The sequence below is a fragment of the Pristiophorus japonicus genome, chromosome 19 (assembly GCF_044704955.1).
Source record: "Pristiophorus japonicus isolate sPriJap1 chromosome 19, sPriJap1.hap1, whole genome shotgun sequence".
NCBI lineage: Eukaryota > Metazoa > Chordata > Chondrichthyes > Pristiophoridae > Pristiophorus > Pristiophorus japonicus.
Genome location: NC_091995.1, coordinates 63939571 through 63958495, shown reverse-complemented (window position 1 = coordinate 63958495; position 18925 = coordinate 63939571). Strand labels below are relative to the sequence as shown.

Here is an 18925-nt window from a genome sequence, read left to right as displayed (position 1 = left end):
CTTTGAGACGTTTCCCCTTATAGGAGACTGTCCGAGTCGATGAAAGGATGATACCACAACTGAGAGGTTATACCCATCAGGATAGACTGAACAAGCTGGGGCTCGAGACGCTACAAAGAAAGCGACGGGATGACCAATGGAGATCTTTCAGATTATGAAAACGTTTGATCGGGTAGATGTAGAGAAGATGTTTCCACTCGTGGGCAGTCCACAACTAGGAATCATAAATAGAAGATAGTCGCTAATAAATCCAATAGGGAATTCAGGAGAAACTTCTTTAAGAACATAAGAACTAGGAGCAGGAGTAGGCCATTCGGCCCCTCGAGCCTGCTCCGCCATTCAATAAGATCATGGCTGATCTGATCATGGACTCAGCTCCACTTTCTTGCCCGCTCCCCATAACCCTTTACTCCCTTATCGCTCAAAAATCTGTCTATCTCCGCCTTAAATATATTAAATGACCCAGCCTCCACAGCTCTCTGGGGCAGAAAATTCCACAGATCTACAACCCTCCAAGATAAATTTCTCCTCATCTCAGTTTTAAATGGGCAGCCCCTTATTCTAAGACTATGTCCCCTAGTTTTAGTTTCCCCTATAAATGGAAATATCCTCTCTGCATCCACCTTGTCGAGCCCCCTCATTATCTTGTAAGTTTCAATAAGATCACCTCTCATTCTTCTGAAATTCAATGTGTAGAAGCCCAACCTACTCAACCTATCCTCATAAGTCAACCACCTCATCTCCGGAATCAACCTAGTGAGCCTTCTCTGAACAGCCTCCAATGCAAGTATATCTTTCCTTAAATACGGAAACCAAAACTGTGCAGTACTCCCAGGTGTGGCCTCACCAATACCTTGTACAGTTGTAGCAGGACTTCTCTGCTTTTATACTCTATATCCCCCTTGCAATAAAGGCCAACATTCCATTTGCCTTCCTGATTACTTGCTGTACCTACATATGAACTTTTTGTGTTTCGTGCACAAGGACCTCCAGGTCCCTCTGTACTGCAGTATTTTGTAATCTCTCTCCAATTAGTATATCGCTATGTTTCTCCATTTAAATTTTAATTTGCTTTTCTATTATTTCTGCCAAAGTGGATAATCTCATATTTTCCCACATTATACTCCATCTGCCAAATTTTTGACCACTCACTTAGCCTGTCTATATCCCTTTGCAGATTTTTTGTGTCCTCACAAATTGCTTTCCCACCCATCTTTGTATCATCAGCAAACTTGGCTACGTTACACTCAGTCCCTTCATCCAAGTCATTAATATAGATTGTAAATAGTTGAGGCCCCAGCACTGATCCCTGCAGCACCCCACGAGTTACTGTTTGCCAACTGGAAAATTAACCGTTTATCCCGACTCTCTGTTTTCTGTTAGTCAGCCAATCCTCTATCCATGCTAATGTATTACCCCAACCCCGTGAACTTTTATCTTGTGCACCTTATGGAATGCCTTCTGGAAATCCAAATATACCACATCCACTTGTTCCCCCTTATCCACCCTGCCCGTTACATCCTCAAAGAACTCCAGCAAATTTGTCAAACATGATTTTCATAAAACCATGCTGACTCTGCTTGATTGAATCATGCTTTTCCAAATGTCCCGCTACTGCTTCCTTAATGATGGACTCCAGCATTTTCCCATGGACAGATGTTAGGCTAACTGGTCTATAGTTTCCTGCTTTTTGTCTCCCTCCTTTACCCAGAGAGTGGGGAGAATGTGGAACTTGCTCCCACAGGGAGGTGTTTAGGGCAAATGGATGCATTTAAGGGGAAGCTAGATAAGCACATGAGCGAGAAAGATATGTTGCTGGAGTTAAATGGAGGGTGGGAGGGGGCTCGTGTGTGGAACAGAAACATCAGCTGGCCTGTTTCTGTGCTGTAAATTCGATAGAATGCCATGTGAAAATAATAGGAAGATTCACTGGAATGATTGCAGGAATCAGTGGTTCGAGTTATGAAGAAAGACGTGAAAATGTGGAACGTTTTTCACAGAGAAGGTTAAGGGAAGATCTAATAGAGATTTACAACATTTCAAGGGGGTAAATAGCGAAAGTTAGTTTGGCGATTTAGTAATGAGCGCAGACTGAAATTTCTCACTCGGAGTAAGAAGGGGAAAGTTAAAAGGAATGTTTGCTCAGGGTTATTCGAAATGGGGATGCTTTACCACAAAGAGTTATTGAGGCAGTGAATCGAACATCATTTAAAAGGGTATTGGATAAGGATTTGCAAAGGAAGAATATAAAAGTATACAGGGGAATGAGATTACCGTACACAGTTACAGTTAGAGAGCCAGCTCAGATACTGGCCTCTTCCTCTGCTACAATCTCTGGTTCTGAGACCTTTCAATGTGATGAGGTGCTGTATAAATAGAGGTATTATTTCGGAAGGACGGTGTGTCTCCAGATATGGTGTGGCTGTAGTGTTTCAGATTCTTGTGGGATCATTGTGCGAATTTATATTTAACAAGTTGGCAGCTTGTGGACTATGATTATAAACAGCAGTAAACGTGCGGCTGAGAACAAGGCCTTATATAGAGTGGAGCTGGGAAGGCACCTGACCTCTGTATGGAACAAAGTGCTTAAAGGGAGCTCGGTCATTGTCCCTGGGATACGGTGATCCAACATTCCCAAGCTTACAGTATAAAATGTGCGCTCCGAGTCGGGGCCAGAGGAATTAGCAATCTGTGATCAGTGCTCTACTACAGTACAGTCAGCTAATTTTACCGGTGAATATGGCCCAAGTATAGAAACCTTTGTATCTGTACTGGGGGGGTTCCTGGGGTGTGTCCATTTTAAAATTGTTGGTATTATTAAGTCTGTTTTTTAGAGCAGTTATCATTTTGTAACTACATAACCTCATTAAAACAAAAGATTTACATTTACGAGCTCAGCACATCTCAAAGCGCTTCACAGCCAATGAAGTATTTTTGAAGTGTAGTCACGGTTGCAGTGCAGAAAACGCGGCAGCCAATTTGTGCACAGCTAGATTCCACAAACAGCAATATGATAATGACCTGATAATCTGTTTTAGTGATGTTGGTTGAGGGGATAAATATTGGCCAGGAAACCAGGGATAACTCTCCTGCTTTTTTTTCGAAATAGTGCCGTGGGATGTTTTATGTCCACCCGAGAGGGCAGACATGTAATGGTACTTGGCTGTGGGTGCAGGACCAGGGAGTGAGGTGCTACCTGTCCCGTGTCTCTCGCTAAAATATCAATCAGTCTGCCTTTTGGAAGATTGGGGAAGCTCCTTTGGCTGTGTGAGAGATTCCAGTACCCAGATCATATAGCAAGAAAGTTTCTCTGTTAATGGGTCACCTGATCGTACTAGACACTGGACAGAAAAGGTAAACTCCTGATTTATAGGGGACATGGGGTCCGCTTACAGGACAGCCCAGTGACACTGAACCAAATAGAATCTCCAGCACTGACCTGAAATTTGTATCCAGGTGATTGGGTGGCGAGGTGAATGCTGTTTAACGTTACAGGTGATTGGATGGAGAGGTGAGTGCTGTTTAACGTTACAGGTGATTGGATGGAGAGGGACCTCCAAGGGTTTTGTAGTAACTGTCCGTGAAACCACTTCTCACTCCAGCAGAAGCTTCAATCATTTCTTTTGCCGTTTGTTTAGGTGGAGCGTCTGAGCAAACCACACCGGTGCCGAAGCCGCGAGACCGGCCGCAATCTCTTCTGGAAAGGCGAGTGTGTGTGTGTTGGTCGGTTAGCTAGGGCCTTTCGCTTGATATATTCTGTGCTTGGAAAGTAGCTTGCTGAACTGAACTGGACTTTGTAACTGCAGGATGCAGGATATCTGCAGGGCGCATGCAGGGTACTGGGTATCTGCAGAGTACAGGGTCGGTTCAGGGTACGAGGCACCAGCAGGGTGTGTTTAGGGTGTGAGGCACCGGCAGGGTGTGTGCAGGGGTGGGTTCAGGGTGTGAGGCACCAGCAGGTTGTGTGCAGGGTGGGTTTAGGGTGTGTTCAGGTTATGAGGCACCGGCAGGGTGGGTTTAGGGTGTGTGCAGGGTGTGAGGCACCTGCAGGGTGGGTTTCGGGTGTGTGCAGGGTGTGAGGCACCAGCAGGGTGGGTTTAGTGTGTGAGCAGGGGTGGGTTCGGTGTGAGGCACCGGCAGGGTGTGAGGCACCGGCAGGGTGGGTTTAGGGTGTGTGCAGGGTGTGAGGCACAGTCAGGGTGTGTGCAGGGTGGGTTTAGGGTGTGTGCAGGGTGTGAGGCACCGGCAGGGTGGGTTTAGTGTGTGTGCAGGGTGGGTTCAGGGTGTGAGGCACCTGCAGGGTGTGTGCAGGGTGCTGTGGTCAGTTAATGTGACACCTTGCATAAGCTGTGACTTTTTCCGGCAGGACTCTGCTCGGTACTTGTGTTGTTTCACTTTAGTCACTTAGATCGCTCTCTCTCTCTCCCTTGATGACTTGATGCTTTCGCACTCTGGATCGATGCTTCATACTGAGCCCAATAGACAGAGAAGGTCCAGGTCAGGTATCACTGCTTTCTCAGGTCTTGTTCAGTCTCTAGGAACACCAGAGTCAACTCAGCTCCTTTCAGGATTCGGCTCCTCCACCAGCATTGTCTTTTCCCTAAATGGATCTTTTGAGAAATGGTGCTTGTCTCAGTTTTCAGCTGCTCTCTGGCTTTTCAGATAAGAAGTGTGAGGTTCACAAGGCAAAGGAATACAGGGTAATGGTCGGACACTGAGAAGTGTAGAGGAACAAAGGGACCTTGGAGTACAGGTCCACAGATCCCTGAAGGTAGCAGGCCAGGTAGATAAGGTGGTTAAGAAGGCATATGGAATACTTGCCTTTATTAGCCGAGGCATGGAATACAAGAGCAGGGAGGTTATGCTTGAACTATATAAAACACTGTTTAGGCCACAGCTAGAGTACTGCGTGCAGTTTTGGTCACCGCACAGGAAAAATGTGATTGCACAAGATAGGGTACAGAGGAGATTTACGAGGATGTTGCCTGGACTGGAGAATTTTAGCTTTGAGGAAAAATTGGATAGGCTGGGTTTGTTTTCTTTGGAATAGCAGAGGCTGAGGGGAGACCTTATTGAGGTGTATAAAATGATGAGGGGGCTAGATATAGTGGATAGGAAGGGCCTGTTTCCCTTAGCAGAGGAGTTAAGAACCAGGGGGAATAGATTTAAAGTAATTGAGGGGTGGTTTAGCGGGGATTTGAGGGGGAATTTCTTCACACAGAGAGTGGTGGGGGTCTGGAACTCACTGCCTGAAAGGGTGGAGGAGGCAGAAACCCTCACCACATTTAAAAAGTACTTGGATGTGTACCTGAAGTGCCGTAACCTGCAGGGCTACGGACCGAGAGCTGGAAAGTGGGATTAGGCTGGATGGCTCTTTTTTGGCTGGCACGGACACGATGGGCCGAATGGCCTCCTTCCGTGCTGTAAGTTTCTATGATGCCACCAAGTGTGAGCCGAGACTGTGTGTGTCGACGGCTATTGGACTGGAGCAGAGGATGACAGCTCAACCTGATCCTGCTCTCCCGACAGTCCACAATAACCTAGCCAGCAGGCACCACTAGATAGTGATCAGGAACAGGAACCCTGGCTTTCCCCCTTTTAGCCCAGGTGCACAGAGGAACATTCTGTCCATCAAGCCATTTTGTTCTGGCTCTTCCTCCTAATTTCTTGCCCTCTCTCCACATCCCCAAACTCACTCCCTTCTCCATTTGAAATGTCTGAATTCCTCTGCACCGCCAGCCGCCTAGAGCAGAGCAGCCCTCATCCTCCCTGTGTGAAGAACTATGTCCAGGCCTCACTTTTAACTGGTCACCTCAGGGCATCGCCCACCTCCCAAAAACCAATGCAAGCACTGTTCCCCAGGTGAGTGTGTGACAGATCTGCTGTACCCAGCAGTGAGTTTCCAAGCTGCACTGGCAGCCACTTTCACAATTCCAGGCTGGAGTATTGTGATCAGCACGGGGCTTCCCAGTAACAACAGGAAGCATTGATTTTCCCACCATTTGTATCCTTTCCACGTACATTGGATTAATTTGTAAACTCTGAACAGTCGGTTTTTCACAGACCATGGTCGAGAACTGTGTTAACATTCAAAGCTGCCAAAGATTTTGTGCAGTGTGCGTTTCTCTGCTGACTGCCTGTAGCGTGCGTCCATTTGAAGCATCAGCACCCTGTACAGGCTGGGGAGTAGGTGTCGTAGGCGAAGTCTCTTGCTTTCTGTGACTATAACAGGGATGGACCTGTCTGGGCCAAGGGCAGACAAGGTGGAAACCCTGTGGATAGACAGGGGAAACGAAGCAACTCTGAGCTTTCTGCCTTTTGAAGCACGGTGAGGAAAATTGTACATGGTACTGTGTGGGGTGTACCTCAGCAGAGTCTCTGTGTATTGTCGAGGTGAAATGGAGGGTCAGGGAAACCGAGAGCACTTCCCCACAGCCCAGGTAGGAAGAGGAGCACGACAGTCACTGGCCTGACTCGCTGTCAGTTTACGGTGAATCCAGCCCAGTGACGCTCCGCTCAGCAACTTAATGAATGGGTGCCTGGAGTCTGGCGGCCCTTTGGTATTTGAGAGTCTATGATCATACTAAATCAACAGATATCAAAAATCGGATCAACTACAAATCTGAGGCCATTTTCGGCCTCCCCCGAAGGTGACCAGAGAGACCATGAGTCACATCGCTCAATATCCCACCTTCCTTCTGTATGCTGTGATATCAGCATCACACGGACTCATCCAGCTAACGTTTGAATGTTTACAGTGAGTTCGCACTCGCTGCATGAGCTGGCAATTTGTTGCAGCAATTCAGTGAGAAGAGAGAAATCTCCTGACATCGAATCTAGTGCTATGCTTACCGTGTCCCTGCTCTCTCTAACCTATCTAATTCACAAGTCTACACAGACACAGTCTAGTCCCTTCATTATTTTAAATATCTCGATCAAATCTCCCCAACGGCCCTGCTGTTGTGGAGTAAAAGGCCCAGCTACCCAGCCGGTTGTGATAACTTAAGGGCTTTTAAACTGGGTTTCGGTGCTCTGGACCTTTTCCTGGGCCTCGAGATCACCTACCAAGTGAAGGGACCAATATTAGATTTTTAGGGTATGAAGGAGAAGGGGCTGAAGGATATGGAAATGGAATGGGTAGAACTATTTGCTCACATGGAGGGTAAACACTTTTTTTTACTTGTTCCTGGGTTATGGCTGTCACCAGCATGTGCCCATCCCACAGATTGGAAGGGCCGAATGGCCTGTTTCTGCAGTGTAACTTTAATGTATTTCTATATATAACTGGGCACAGTATTCTAGATGAGGCCGAACCAAAGTCTGACAAGCACATTATAATGTGTTTTGTTTTATATTGGATCATCCTAGATTACATTCTAATATGCTTATCAGCCTTTATATAGCTTTGCAGCACTGATGGTAAACTTTCAGAGACTCGTGCACTAACACCTGGCTCTCTTTCCCATTCAACAGACTTCAGTCGGTGCCCAGCATCGTGTATACATACTTGATGTTATCCACGTGTATAACGCTACATTTACCCACATTAAAGTCAGGCACAGGCCATTGCAACTAGATCTGATTGCAATAGTTTTCTTCTCATCCAAAGTCCCAACACTTTCTCAACTCTTCGTATCACCTGCAAACTTGCGGACTGTTCTCCCATAGCCTTCGCTCAGATCATTGGTAAAGATGGAGAAGAGCAGCACCATCGAGCTGAACTCCACCAGTAACCAGTCTCTGTGCAGAGCCACTGTCCCCATCAACACATTCTGTGTATGAGAATGCAGCCAATTCTTTATCCATCCCAGGATCTGCCCTCCAATCCCACAGTTCTCTACTGATAAATTAGCCCATTGTGTGGCCCCTTATCAAAAGCTTTTTCAAATCCAGGTACACAATAACAACCTTCATCCACCAAGCTACTAACCACCTCAGGAAATTAACCCTGGGCTGATGAGATTTGATTATATTTATAGAAACCATGTTGAGAGTATCTCTAATGACCCTCTGTGTCCCAGTGACAATACAGAATATCTCTAATGACTCTGTATCCCAGTGACCATCATCATCATTATCATAGGCAGTCCTTCGGAATCGCGGAAGACTTGCTTCCACTCCCAAAGTGAGTTCTCTGGTGGCTGAACAGTCTAATACGAGAGCCACAGACCCTGTCACAGGTGGGACAGACATTTGTCGAGGGAAGGGGTGTGTGGGACTGGTTTGCCGCGTGCTCCTTCCGCTGTCTGTCTTGACCTCTTCACGCTCTTTGCTATGAGACTCTTAAAAACTCAACGCCCTCCCGGATGCACTTTCTGCACCTCGGGCGGTCTTCGGCCAGGGTCTCCCAGGTGTCAGTGGTGATATAGCACTTTACCATGGAGGCTTCAGGGCGCAGGCAGCATTTAACGAATATGATATAATTGGTTTCATGGAGACGTGGCTCCAGGGTGACCAAGGCTGAGAACTCAACATCCAGGGTTATTCAACATTCAGGAAGGATAGACAGAAAGGAAAAGGAGGTGGAGTAGCGTTGCTGGTTAAAGAGGAAATTAACGCAATAGTAAGGAAGGGCATTAGCTTGAATGATGTGGAATCTGTATGGGTGGAGCTGTGGAATACCAAAGGGCAGAAAACGCTAGTGGGAGTTGTGTACAGACCACCAAACAGTAGTAGTGAGGTTGGGGACAGCATCAAACAAGAAATTAGGGATGCGTGCAATAAAGGTACAGCAGTTATCATGGGTGACTTTAATCTACATATAGATTGGGCTAACCAAACTGGTAACAATACGATGGAGGAGGATTTCCTGGAATGTATTAGGGATGGTTTTCTAGACCAATATGTCGAGGAACCAACTAGAGGGCTGGCCATCCGAGACTGGGTGATGTGTAATGAAAAAGGACTAATTAGCAATCTTGTGCGAGGCCCCTTGGGGAAGAATGACCATAATATGGTAGAATTCTTTATTAAGATGGAGAATGACACAGTTAATTCAGAGACTAGGGTCCTGAACTTAAGGAGAGGTAACTTCGATGACATGAGACGTGAATTGGCTAGAATAGACTGGCAAAGGATGCTTAAAGGGTTGACAGTGGATAGGCAATGGCAAACATATAACGATGACATGGATGAACTTCAACAATTGTACATCCCTGTCTGGAGTAAAAATAAAACGGGGAAAGTGGCTCAACCGTGGCTAACAAGGGAAGTTAAGGATAGTATTAAATCCAAGGAAGAGGCATATAAATTGGCCAGAAAAAGCAGCAAACCTGAGGACTGGGAGAAATTTAGAATTCAGCAGAGGAGGACAAAGGGTTTAATTAGGAGGAGGAAAAGAGAGTATGAGAGGAAGCTTGCTGGGAACATAAAAACTGACTGCAAAAGCTTCTATAGATATGTGAAGACAAACGTAGGTCCCTTGCAGTCAGATTCAGATGAATTTATAATGGGAAACAAAGAAATGGCAGACCAGTTGAACAATACTTTGGTTCTGTCTTCTCGAAGGAAGACACAAATAACCTTCCGGAAATACTAGGGGACTGAGGGTCTAGTGAGAAGGAGGAACTGAAGGAAATCCTTATTAGGTGGGAAATTGTGTAAGGGAAATTGATGAGATTGAAGGCCGATAAATCCCCGGGGCCTGATAGTCTGCATCCCAGAGTACTTAAGGAAGTGGCCCTAGAAATAATGTATGCATTGGTGATCATTTTCCAACAGTCTATCGACTCTGGATAGTTCCTATGGACTGGAGGGTAGCTAATGTAACACCACTTTTAAAAAAAGGAGGGAGAGAGAAAACGGCTAATTATAGACCGGTTAGCCTGACATCAGTCATGGGGAAAATGTTGGAATCAATTATTAAAGATGAAATAGCACATTTGGAAAGCAGTGACAGGATCGGTCCAAGTCAGCATGGATTTATGAAAGGGAAATCATGCTTGACAAATCTGGAATTTTTTGAGGATGTAACTAGTAGAGTGGACAAGGGAGAACCAGTGGATGTAGTGTATTTGGACTTTCAAAAGGCTTTTGACAAGAACCCACACAAGAGATTGGTGTGCAAAATTAAAACACATGGTATTGGGGGTAATGTACTGACGTGGATAGAGAACTAGTTGGCAGACAGGAAGCAGAGAGTCGGGATAAACGGGTCCCTTTCAGAATGGCAGGCAGTGACTAGTGGTGTGCCGCAGGGCTCAGTGCTGGGACCCCAGCTATTTACAATATACATTAATGATTTAGATGAAGGAATTGAGTATAATATCTCCAAGTTTGCAGATGACACTAAGCTGGGTGGCGGTGTGAGCTGTGAGGAGGACGCTAAGAGGCTGCACGGTGACTTGGACAGGTTAAGTGAGTGGGCAAATGCATGGCAGATGCAGTATAATGTGGACAAATGTGAGGTTATCCACTTTGGTGGCAAAAACACGAAGGCAGAATATTATCTGAATGGCGGCAGATTAGGAAAAGGGGAGGTGCAACGAGACCTGGATGTCATGGTACATCTGTCATTGAAAGTTGGCATGCAGGTACAGCAGGCGATGAATAGGGCAAATGGTATGTTGGCCTTCATAGCTAGGGGATTTGAGTATAGGAGCAGGGAGATCTTACTGCAGTTGTACAGGGCCTTGGTGAGGCCTCACCTGGAATATTGTGTTCAGTTTTGGTCTTCTAATCTGAGGAAGAACGTTCTTGCTATTGAGGGAGTGCAGCGAAGGTTCACCAGACTGATTCCCGGGATGGCAGGACTGACATATGAGGAGAGACTGGATCGACTGGGCCTGTATTCACTGGAGTTTAGAAGGATGAGGGGGGATCTCACAGAAACACATAAAATTCTGATAGGACTGGACAGGTTAGATGAAGGAAGAATGTTCCCGATGTTGGGCAAGTCCAGAACCAGGGGACACAGTCTAAGGATAAGGGGTAAGCCATTTAGGACCGAGAGGAGGAGAAACTTCTTCACTCAGAGAGTTGTTAACCTGTGGAATTCTCTACTGCAGAGAGTTGATGCCACTTCATTGGATATATTCAAGAGGGAGTTCGATATGGCCCTTATCTTCTTATTAATGTTGGGGAGGTCCAGAACCAGGGGTCACGGTCTGGGGATGGGGGGTGGGCCATTTGGGACCGGGATGGGGAGGGACTTCTTCACCCAGGGAGTGGTGGGCCTGTGGCGTTCTCTGCCACAGAGGGTTGTTGAGGCCGTTTCACTAAGTGTATTCAAGAAGGAGTTAGATGTAGTCCTTATTACTTGGGGGATCAAGGGGTATGGAGAGAAAGCAGGAATGGGGTACTGAAGTTGCATGCTCAGCCATGAACTCATTGAATGGCGGTGCATGCTCAAAGTGCCGAATGGCCTACTCTTGCACCTATTTTCTATGTTTCTATTATGGATAAAGGGATCAAGGGATATGGAGAGAAAGGAGGAAAGGGGTACTGAGGTGAATGATCAGCCATGATCTTACTGAATGGCGGTGCAGGCTCGAAGGGTCAAATGGCCAGCTCCTGCACCTATTTTCTATGTTTCTATGTCCTTGTAATGCTTCCGCTGCCCACTTGTGGCTCATTTACCATGACACAGCTCCGCATAAATTATTTGCTTAGGGAGTCTCGTATCTGGAATGCCAACTATGTGGCCTGCCCAGCGAAGCTGATCGAGTGTGGTCAGTGCTTCAATACTGGGGATGTTAACCTGGACGAGACACTGATGTTGGTGCGCCTGTCCTCCCTTGCAGGATCTTGCGGAGACATCGTTGGTGATATATCTCCAACGACTTGAGGTGCCTCAGATCCATACAGGAGGGCGGCGGGTATTACTACAGCCCTGTAGACCATGAACTTGGTGGTAGATTTGAGGGCCAGGTCTTGAAACACTCCTTTCTTCAGACGGCCAAAGGCTGCACTGGTGCACTGGAGGCGATGTTGAATCTCTGCATCAATGTCTGCCCTTGCTGATAAGAGGCTCCCGAGATATGGGAAATGGTCCACGTTGTCGAGGGCTGTGCCATGAACCTTGATGGTTGGAGGGCAGTGCTGTGTGGCGGGGACAGGCTGGTGGAGGACCTTAATCTTACGAATGTTAAGCGTAAGGCCCATGCTTTCATATGCCTCAGTGAATACATTAACTATATCTTGGAGTTCAGCCTCAGAATGTGCACAGGCGCAGGCGTCGTCCGCATACTGCAGCTCAACGACAGAGGCTGGGGTGATCTTGGACCTGGCCTGGAGGCGGCGTAGGTTAAACAGCTTCCTACTGGTTCTGTAGTTTAGTTCCACTCCAGCGGGGAGCTTGTTGATTGTGAGGTGGAGCATGGCGACGAGGAAGATTGAGAAGAGGGTTGGAGCGATGACGTAGCCCTGTTTGACCCCAGTCCGGATGAGAATTGGGTCTGTAATGGATCCAAGGGTAAATAGCCCTTATATATGGCTGCCTTCGATCTTACAAAGGCCTTCGACACTGTCAACCGTGAGGGTCTATGGAGTGTCCTCCTCCAAAAGTTTGTCAACATCCTTCGCCTGCTTCACGACGACATGCAGGCCGTGATCCTTACCAACGAATCCATTACAGACCACTTCACGTTCCAATGACCATACAGAGCATAAGAACATAAGAAATAGGAGCAGGAGTAGGCCGTACGGCCCCTCGAGCCTGCTCTGCCATTTAATATGATCATGGCTAATTCAATCATGGACTCAGGTCCACTTCCCTGCCCGCTCCCCATAACCCCTTAATCCCTTATCGGTTAAGAAACTGTCTATCTCTGTCTTAAATTTATTCAATGTCCCAGGTTCCACAACTCTCTGATGCAGTGAATTCCACAGATTTACAACCCTTTGAGAGAAGAAATTCCTCCTTATCCCAGTTTTAAATGGGCGGCCACTTATTTTAAGATTATGCCCCCTAGTTCTAGTCTCCCCCATCAGTGGAAACATCCTCTCTGCATCCACCTTGTCAAGTCCCCTCATAATCTTATATGTTTCAATAAGATCACCTCTCATTCTTCTGAATTCCAATGAATAGAGGCCCAACCTACTCAACTTTCCTCATAAGTCAACCCCCTCATCCCCAGAATCAACCTAGTGAACCTTCTCTGAACTGCCTCCAAAGCAAGTATATCCTTTCGAAAATATGTAAACCAAAAATGTTATCCAAATTCCAGGTGTAGCCTCATCAATACCTGGTATAATTGTAGCAAGACTTCCCTGCTTTTATACTCCATCCACTTTGCAATAAAGGCCAAGATTCCATTGGCCTTCCTGATCACTTGCTGTACCTGCATACTATCCTTTTGTGTTTCATGCACAAGTACCCCCAGGTCCCGCTGTACTGCATCACTTTGCAATTTTTCTCCATTGACATAATAACTTGCCCTTTGATTTTTTTTCTGCCAAAGTGCATAACCTCACACTTTACAACATTATATTCCATCTGACAATTTTTTGCCCACTCACTTAGCCTGTCTATGTCCCTTTGCAGATTTTTTTGTGTCCTCCTCGCACATTACCCTTCCTCCCACCTTTGTATCGTCAGCAAACTTGGCTACGTTACACTCGGTCCCTTCTTCCAAGTCGTTAATATAGATTGTAAATAGTTGGGGTCCCAGCACTGATCCCTGCGGCACCCCACTAGTTACTGATTGCCAACCTGAGAATGAACCATTTATCCCGACTCTCTGTTTTCTGTTAATTAGCCAATCCTCTATCCATGTTAATATATTAGCCCCCAACCCCGTGAACTTTTATCTTGTGTGGTAACCTTTTATGTGGCACCTTGTCACATGCCTTCTGGAAGTCCAAATTCACCATATCCACTGGTTCCCCTTTATCCACCCTGTTTGTTACATCCTCAAAGAATTCCAGCAAATTTGTCAAACATGACTTCCCCCTTCATAAATCCATGCTGACTCTGCCTGACCGAATTATGTTTTTCCTAATGTCCTGCTACTGCTTCTTTAATAATGGACTCCAACATTTTCCCAAACACAGAGGCTAACTAGTCTATAGTTTCCTGCTTTTTTCTGCCTCCTTTTTTAAATAGGGTCATTACATTTGCAGTTTTCCAATCTACTGGGATCTCCCAGAATCCAGGGAATTTTGGTAGATTGCAACCAATGCATCCACAATCCCTGCCACTACTTCTCTTAAGACCCTAGGATGCAAGCCATCAGGTCCAGGGGATTTATCTGCCTTTAGTCCCATTATTTTACTGAGTACCACCTCCTTAGTGATTGTGATTGTATTAAGTTCCTCTACCCCCCCTAAAGCCCCTTGACTATCCACTGTTGGGATATTGTTAGTGTCCTCTACAGTAAAACTGATACAAAATATTTGTTTCGAGTTTCTGCCATCTCCATGTTCCCCATTACTAGAGGTCTTGTCCTCTAAGGGACCAACATTTACTTTAGTCACTCTTTTCCTTTTTATATACCAGTAGAAACTCTTGTTATCTGTTTTTATATTTTGTGCTAATTTACTTTGTCTACCTTCCCTATCTTAATCATTTTTTTAGTCATTCTTTACTGGCTGTTAAAAGCTTCCCAAAGTTCTGTCCTCCCACTAGTTTTGGCCACTCTGTATGCCCTTGTTTTTAATTGGATACCGTCCTTTATTTCTTTAGTTAGCCATGGATGGCTATCTTTTCTCTTACATCCTTTCCTCCTCACTGGAATATATTTTTGAGAGTTGTGAAATATCTCCTTACATGTACACCACTGTTCATCAACCGTCCCACACTTCAATCTATTTTCCCAGTCCACTTGACCCAACTCTGCCCTCATACTTTCATAATCTCCTTTAACACGCTGGTTATAGATCTAACTTTCTCACCCTCCATCTGAATTTGAAATTCAGTCATGCTATGGTCACACATTCCAAGGGGATCTTTTACAAGGAGATTGTTTATTAATCCTGTCTCATTGCACAGGACCAGATCTAAGATAGCCTGCCCCCTGGTTGCTTCCGTTACATACTGCTCAAGGAACCCGTCCCTTATGCACTCTATGAACTCTTCCTCAAGGCTATCCTGACCAATTTGATTTGTCCAATCAATAAGGAGGTTAAAATCACCCATGATTATTGCTGTTCCCTTTTTACAAGCCCCCACTATTTCCTGGTTTATACTCCGACCAACAGAGTTGCTACTGTTCACTAAATCCCTGAGATTAAAAGGGAATCTCTGAATGCTGGAAATGGGAGGTAACAAATTGGGATATTGAACGGATGCAGTCTCCGCCAGGACTCAACCCGTCTTGTGTCTTTCAGGTTTTGACTTGTCCATGACTGTTTTATTTCACCATATTCGTATTCCCTTTTTTTTTTCAAGCAACACCTTTCTACTTTTTCTTTTCCAATATGATATGCTTTTTACATGTGCTGGGCCCAGGGGAGGCCCGTGTTCATCCCTGGTGGCGGTTTCTGCCATTGCGCACACAGCAGCCGGAGCCAGTGCCTGCAGTCCAGCAACTGGCTCCTGTAGCTCCACCTTTCCTTGTGATTATGGCCCTACATCTGTCAGACTTCAAAAATAATATTTTCATTGGATAAGAATATGGAATGTCCCAGATCTTGAACCTGTAGACTTTTTGACAAGTGGGAGAAGTGAACGTCCTCTCACACTTTGGATTTTAGCACAGTTGGTGGGCTCTGCTTGCACAGTGACCCCGGCCGCCGACCTGTGAAGGAGAGCGGAAGGGGCTATCATCCAAACCATTTGTTTGTTGCTGCCTTTCCCTGGCCCCCTGACACTGACGGTGCGTGGAGGCCCCGGCCTGCGAGGGAACATCAGCGACAGGTCGGGGCCATAAAAGGAGGTAGCAAGCAGCGGCCATGGGCAGCGTGGTGATGTACCACGGCAAGGTACAGCGCGAGCCGGTGCAGGAGGGCGATGGCAGCGAAGAGTGATGTCAGCAAGGTCCAGGTCGGTGATTGGAGTGTGGGCAGATACAGCAGGAGCGGCGAGGTCGGGGCGAAGGAGTGGTGAGAGATTGTGGAGAGACCGGGGGACAGAAGAGCCGTGAATTCGGGGCCCAGAAGAGGCGAGGGCCCAGGGGCAGCATGGACCAGCCCACACTGCGATATGTGTGCGCACTGGGTCCGTGCAGCAGAGCTGGTCTCCAGTCGTCCTGGTTAATCCTTGCCACTGGACCAAGACTTAGCTCTGTCAGGCCCGTGTGGTGGCTGGTGTGCAACGGCCACCCCACGTTAAAAAAATCTACGCACAGGCATCTTCCACCCTTCAGGACGTAGTTCAGGGCCTGGAATATTAGGTCCTTCATTGAAACACTTGTGAACGCATCCTTTTTTGGCGTGGAAGCAAGTCATCCTTGTTTCGAGGGACCACCTATAAATGAATGAATGAACACAGTGCCACAGATACACAGAGGACCTGGCTTCCATTTCACTTCACAACTGACAGAAACGTCGAAACCAAAACGGACTTGAAGCTGTGGCTGTTGCTGAGAGGCAGCCTGCGATTAAGCTGGTGAGTGAAGTTCAAGTGCTGCAGCATTTTAAACACTGGGCCATCCTCCCTTTCTTTGCTTGAGGGTTAATGCAGTGCCTTTGGAATGGTTGTTAGTGATCAGACACTTGTAGCATTGAGCAAGTTAGCTTTGGATAAAGATCCGATACCTCACCAGCCATGTTCTTAATTTCTCACTGAGTATTGTATTTATCCTGCAAGCTTATCAGTTTAAAATCTGTTGTGGCATTACAAGCACAGACATGGCCTTACTGTCTAGTAAGTGGCAGAGAATGTGAGCACGACCTCAAAAGCAAGGTGAAGAACTAAACTCATGGGACTATTGTGCCCCATAAAATAGCAAGCTATTAAGCCAAAGCATTAAACATGTAACTCCAGGTCTTGATAGGAAACAAATTCAACGTTAAAGTGCAGGTTTGCTGTTCAATGTCATATTTAGTAATGCTGCTGCTTACAGACTGAAGCGTTTGAACACTGTGCAGTGGCCATATTCGTTTTCGAAGTTGCTTGGGTAATTTTGCCTCGAGCACTGAGTCAACAAAGCCCTGCCCTGATCCTGGCATTTCCAACACCCTGCACTTTTAATTTATAAAAAATAAAGTTTCTGCAGAAATGTGGCTCTTGTATGAAAGTGAGTTCCATTTTAATGGAGGAGGTGCCTTTGCCATGGTTTCTGATCAGTTCTTTGTTTCAAACAGGAAAGGAGGAGACATCAAACCTAAAGAACCTCCTTGGATGTCTTTGGTCAATTCTGAGTCAAAGAGGAGGCCTGCGCCTCCCCGGCCTGGAGTGAGAGCCAGCCCCAGCAGTGCTCAGCGGGAGACAGAGTCCCATCCCTTCAACCCGTTTGAAGTGGATGATGATGAGGAGGAAACAAACGATGTGTCTGAGAAAGTGCCGGGCGCAGCCTCGACTGAGACTGCTGCCAAAGCGAACCACCCGTGGTATGGGATTCAATCGGCCAACAGCCCAAGGAGCAAGAAGCGGCCTGCACCCCGAGCACCAAATGCAACGCCCTCAGGTGAGCCTGGCACTGAGCTATTGCTCTCTCCTCTGCTGGGGGTTCAAGCTCGATCTTCCTATATTTAGGGAGGACTGGGTTCCAGGAAAGATGACTAACCTTTTGGCAGCAATCGTTCCCTGATTATTTGATGCGGAGATGGGCAGAGCAGCAGTGGTAATCAATGAGTGATTAACTAATGTGGGTTTGAAAGCAAGACAGACTTGCATTTATATCGCGCCTTTCACAACCTCACAATGTCCCAAAGCGCTTTACAGCCAATGAAATACTTTTGAAGTGGTGTCACTGTTGTAATGTAGGAAACGCGGCAGTGCACAACAAACTCCCACAAACAGCAATGTGATAATGACCAGATCATGTGTTTTAGTAATGCTGATTGAGGGATAAATATTGACCGGGACACTGGGAATATCTCCCCTGCTCTTCTTCAGAATAGCACCACCTGAGAGAGTAGCTGGGGCCTTGGGATTTGTAGCGCATCCCAATCAGAAGTTGTCTACTGTTTATAAAATACCACTACTTTCCCCTTGACATATTCAGGTCTGTATTTTCTTACCATCAAGCAGGGAAAGGAAGCTGGTAATGTAAATATTCAAACGCACCCACCCCTATCAGGGTGCAGATATTCCACAACTGAACAGGAAGGTACTATTTAAAATAACCTAGGGGTAAGCCCAGGTTAGCAGGTCATGGGCCCCGTTAAGAGATATGGGGCATCCTGGCTCAGGCCAATTCTTTCCCTGTTCCTGGGTCCGATCACCACTCTGCTCCTCCCTCGGTACATCAACTTGAGCTGGTATGTAGCTGAAGTTCCCACGAGGATACCCCAGGGATCAGCATAGTGGACCACGCAGCCTGCTGTGCTGGAAGATTTTGTTCCAGCTTGAGACACAGGATCAGCTCTTGATGCCAACATATGGTGCTGAGTTCTTTCACCACAGCTTGTTAGCAGCTTTTATCTGCACTGGAGTTCATGAACCTCACGTCTGGCAGGACTGCTGTTCAGCCCTCACAGCCATTATGTCAGAGTTTTTTGTGCCAATTCAATCTTTGGCTGCTGGTGATGTCCTTATAGGTTTCAGCACCAATGGCCCCTCGACACGAGCCGAAAGGCTTTGTGGCTGGGGCTGTGACAGTTCGATAAGTGGGGGTGTGCTCATTCAGTGAGCAGGGATGCGATAGTTCGGTGAGTCATATCCTGCCAATTGTAGTACATACCCATCATCCCTACACTCTGTCTCCTACCTCCTGACAATTCCTTATCCCTGTCAATAGGTTGCCTCCAATTCCATGCGCTATGATTTTTGTTAAGTCTTTTATGTGGAATGATATCGAAGGCATTCTGGAACTCCATATAAATAACATTCATAGACACTCCCTTATCTACCACGTTAGTAACCTCCTCAAAAAATTCAACT

General features: G+C 46.4%; 1 protein-coding gene across 4 annotated transcripts in view; it reads left to right on the top strand.

Annotated features, from left to right (window-relative positions):
* The window catches only part of micall1a (MICAL-like 1a), a 96661-nt gene that overhangs the window by 30949 nt on the left and 46787 nt on the right, over window positions 1-18925 (top strand). For all 4 annotated transcript variants that reach the window (XM_070861543.1, XM_070861542.1, XM_070861541.1 and 1 more), the window contains exons 7-8: window positions 3639-3705; window positions 17185-17507. In XM_070861543.1, the coding sequence (XP_070717644.1) occupies window positions 3639-3705; window positions 17185-17507 (390 nt within the window). The remainder of the gene's footprint in view (window positions 1-3638; window positions 3706-17184; window positions 17508-18925) is intronic.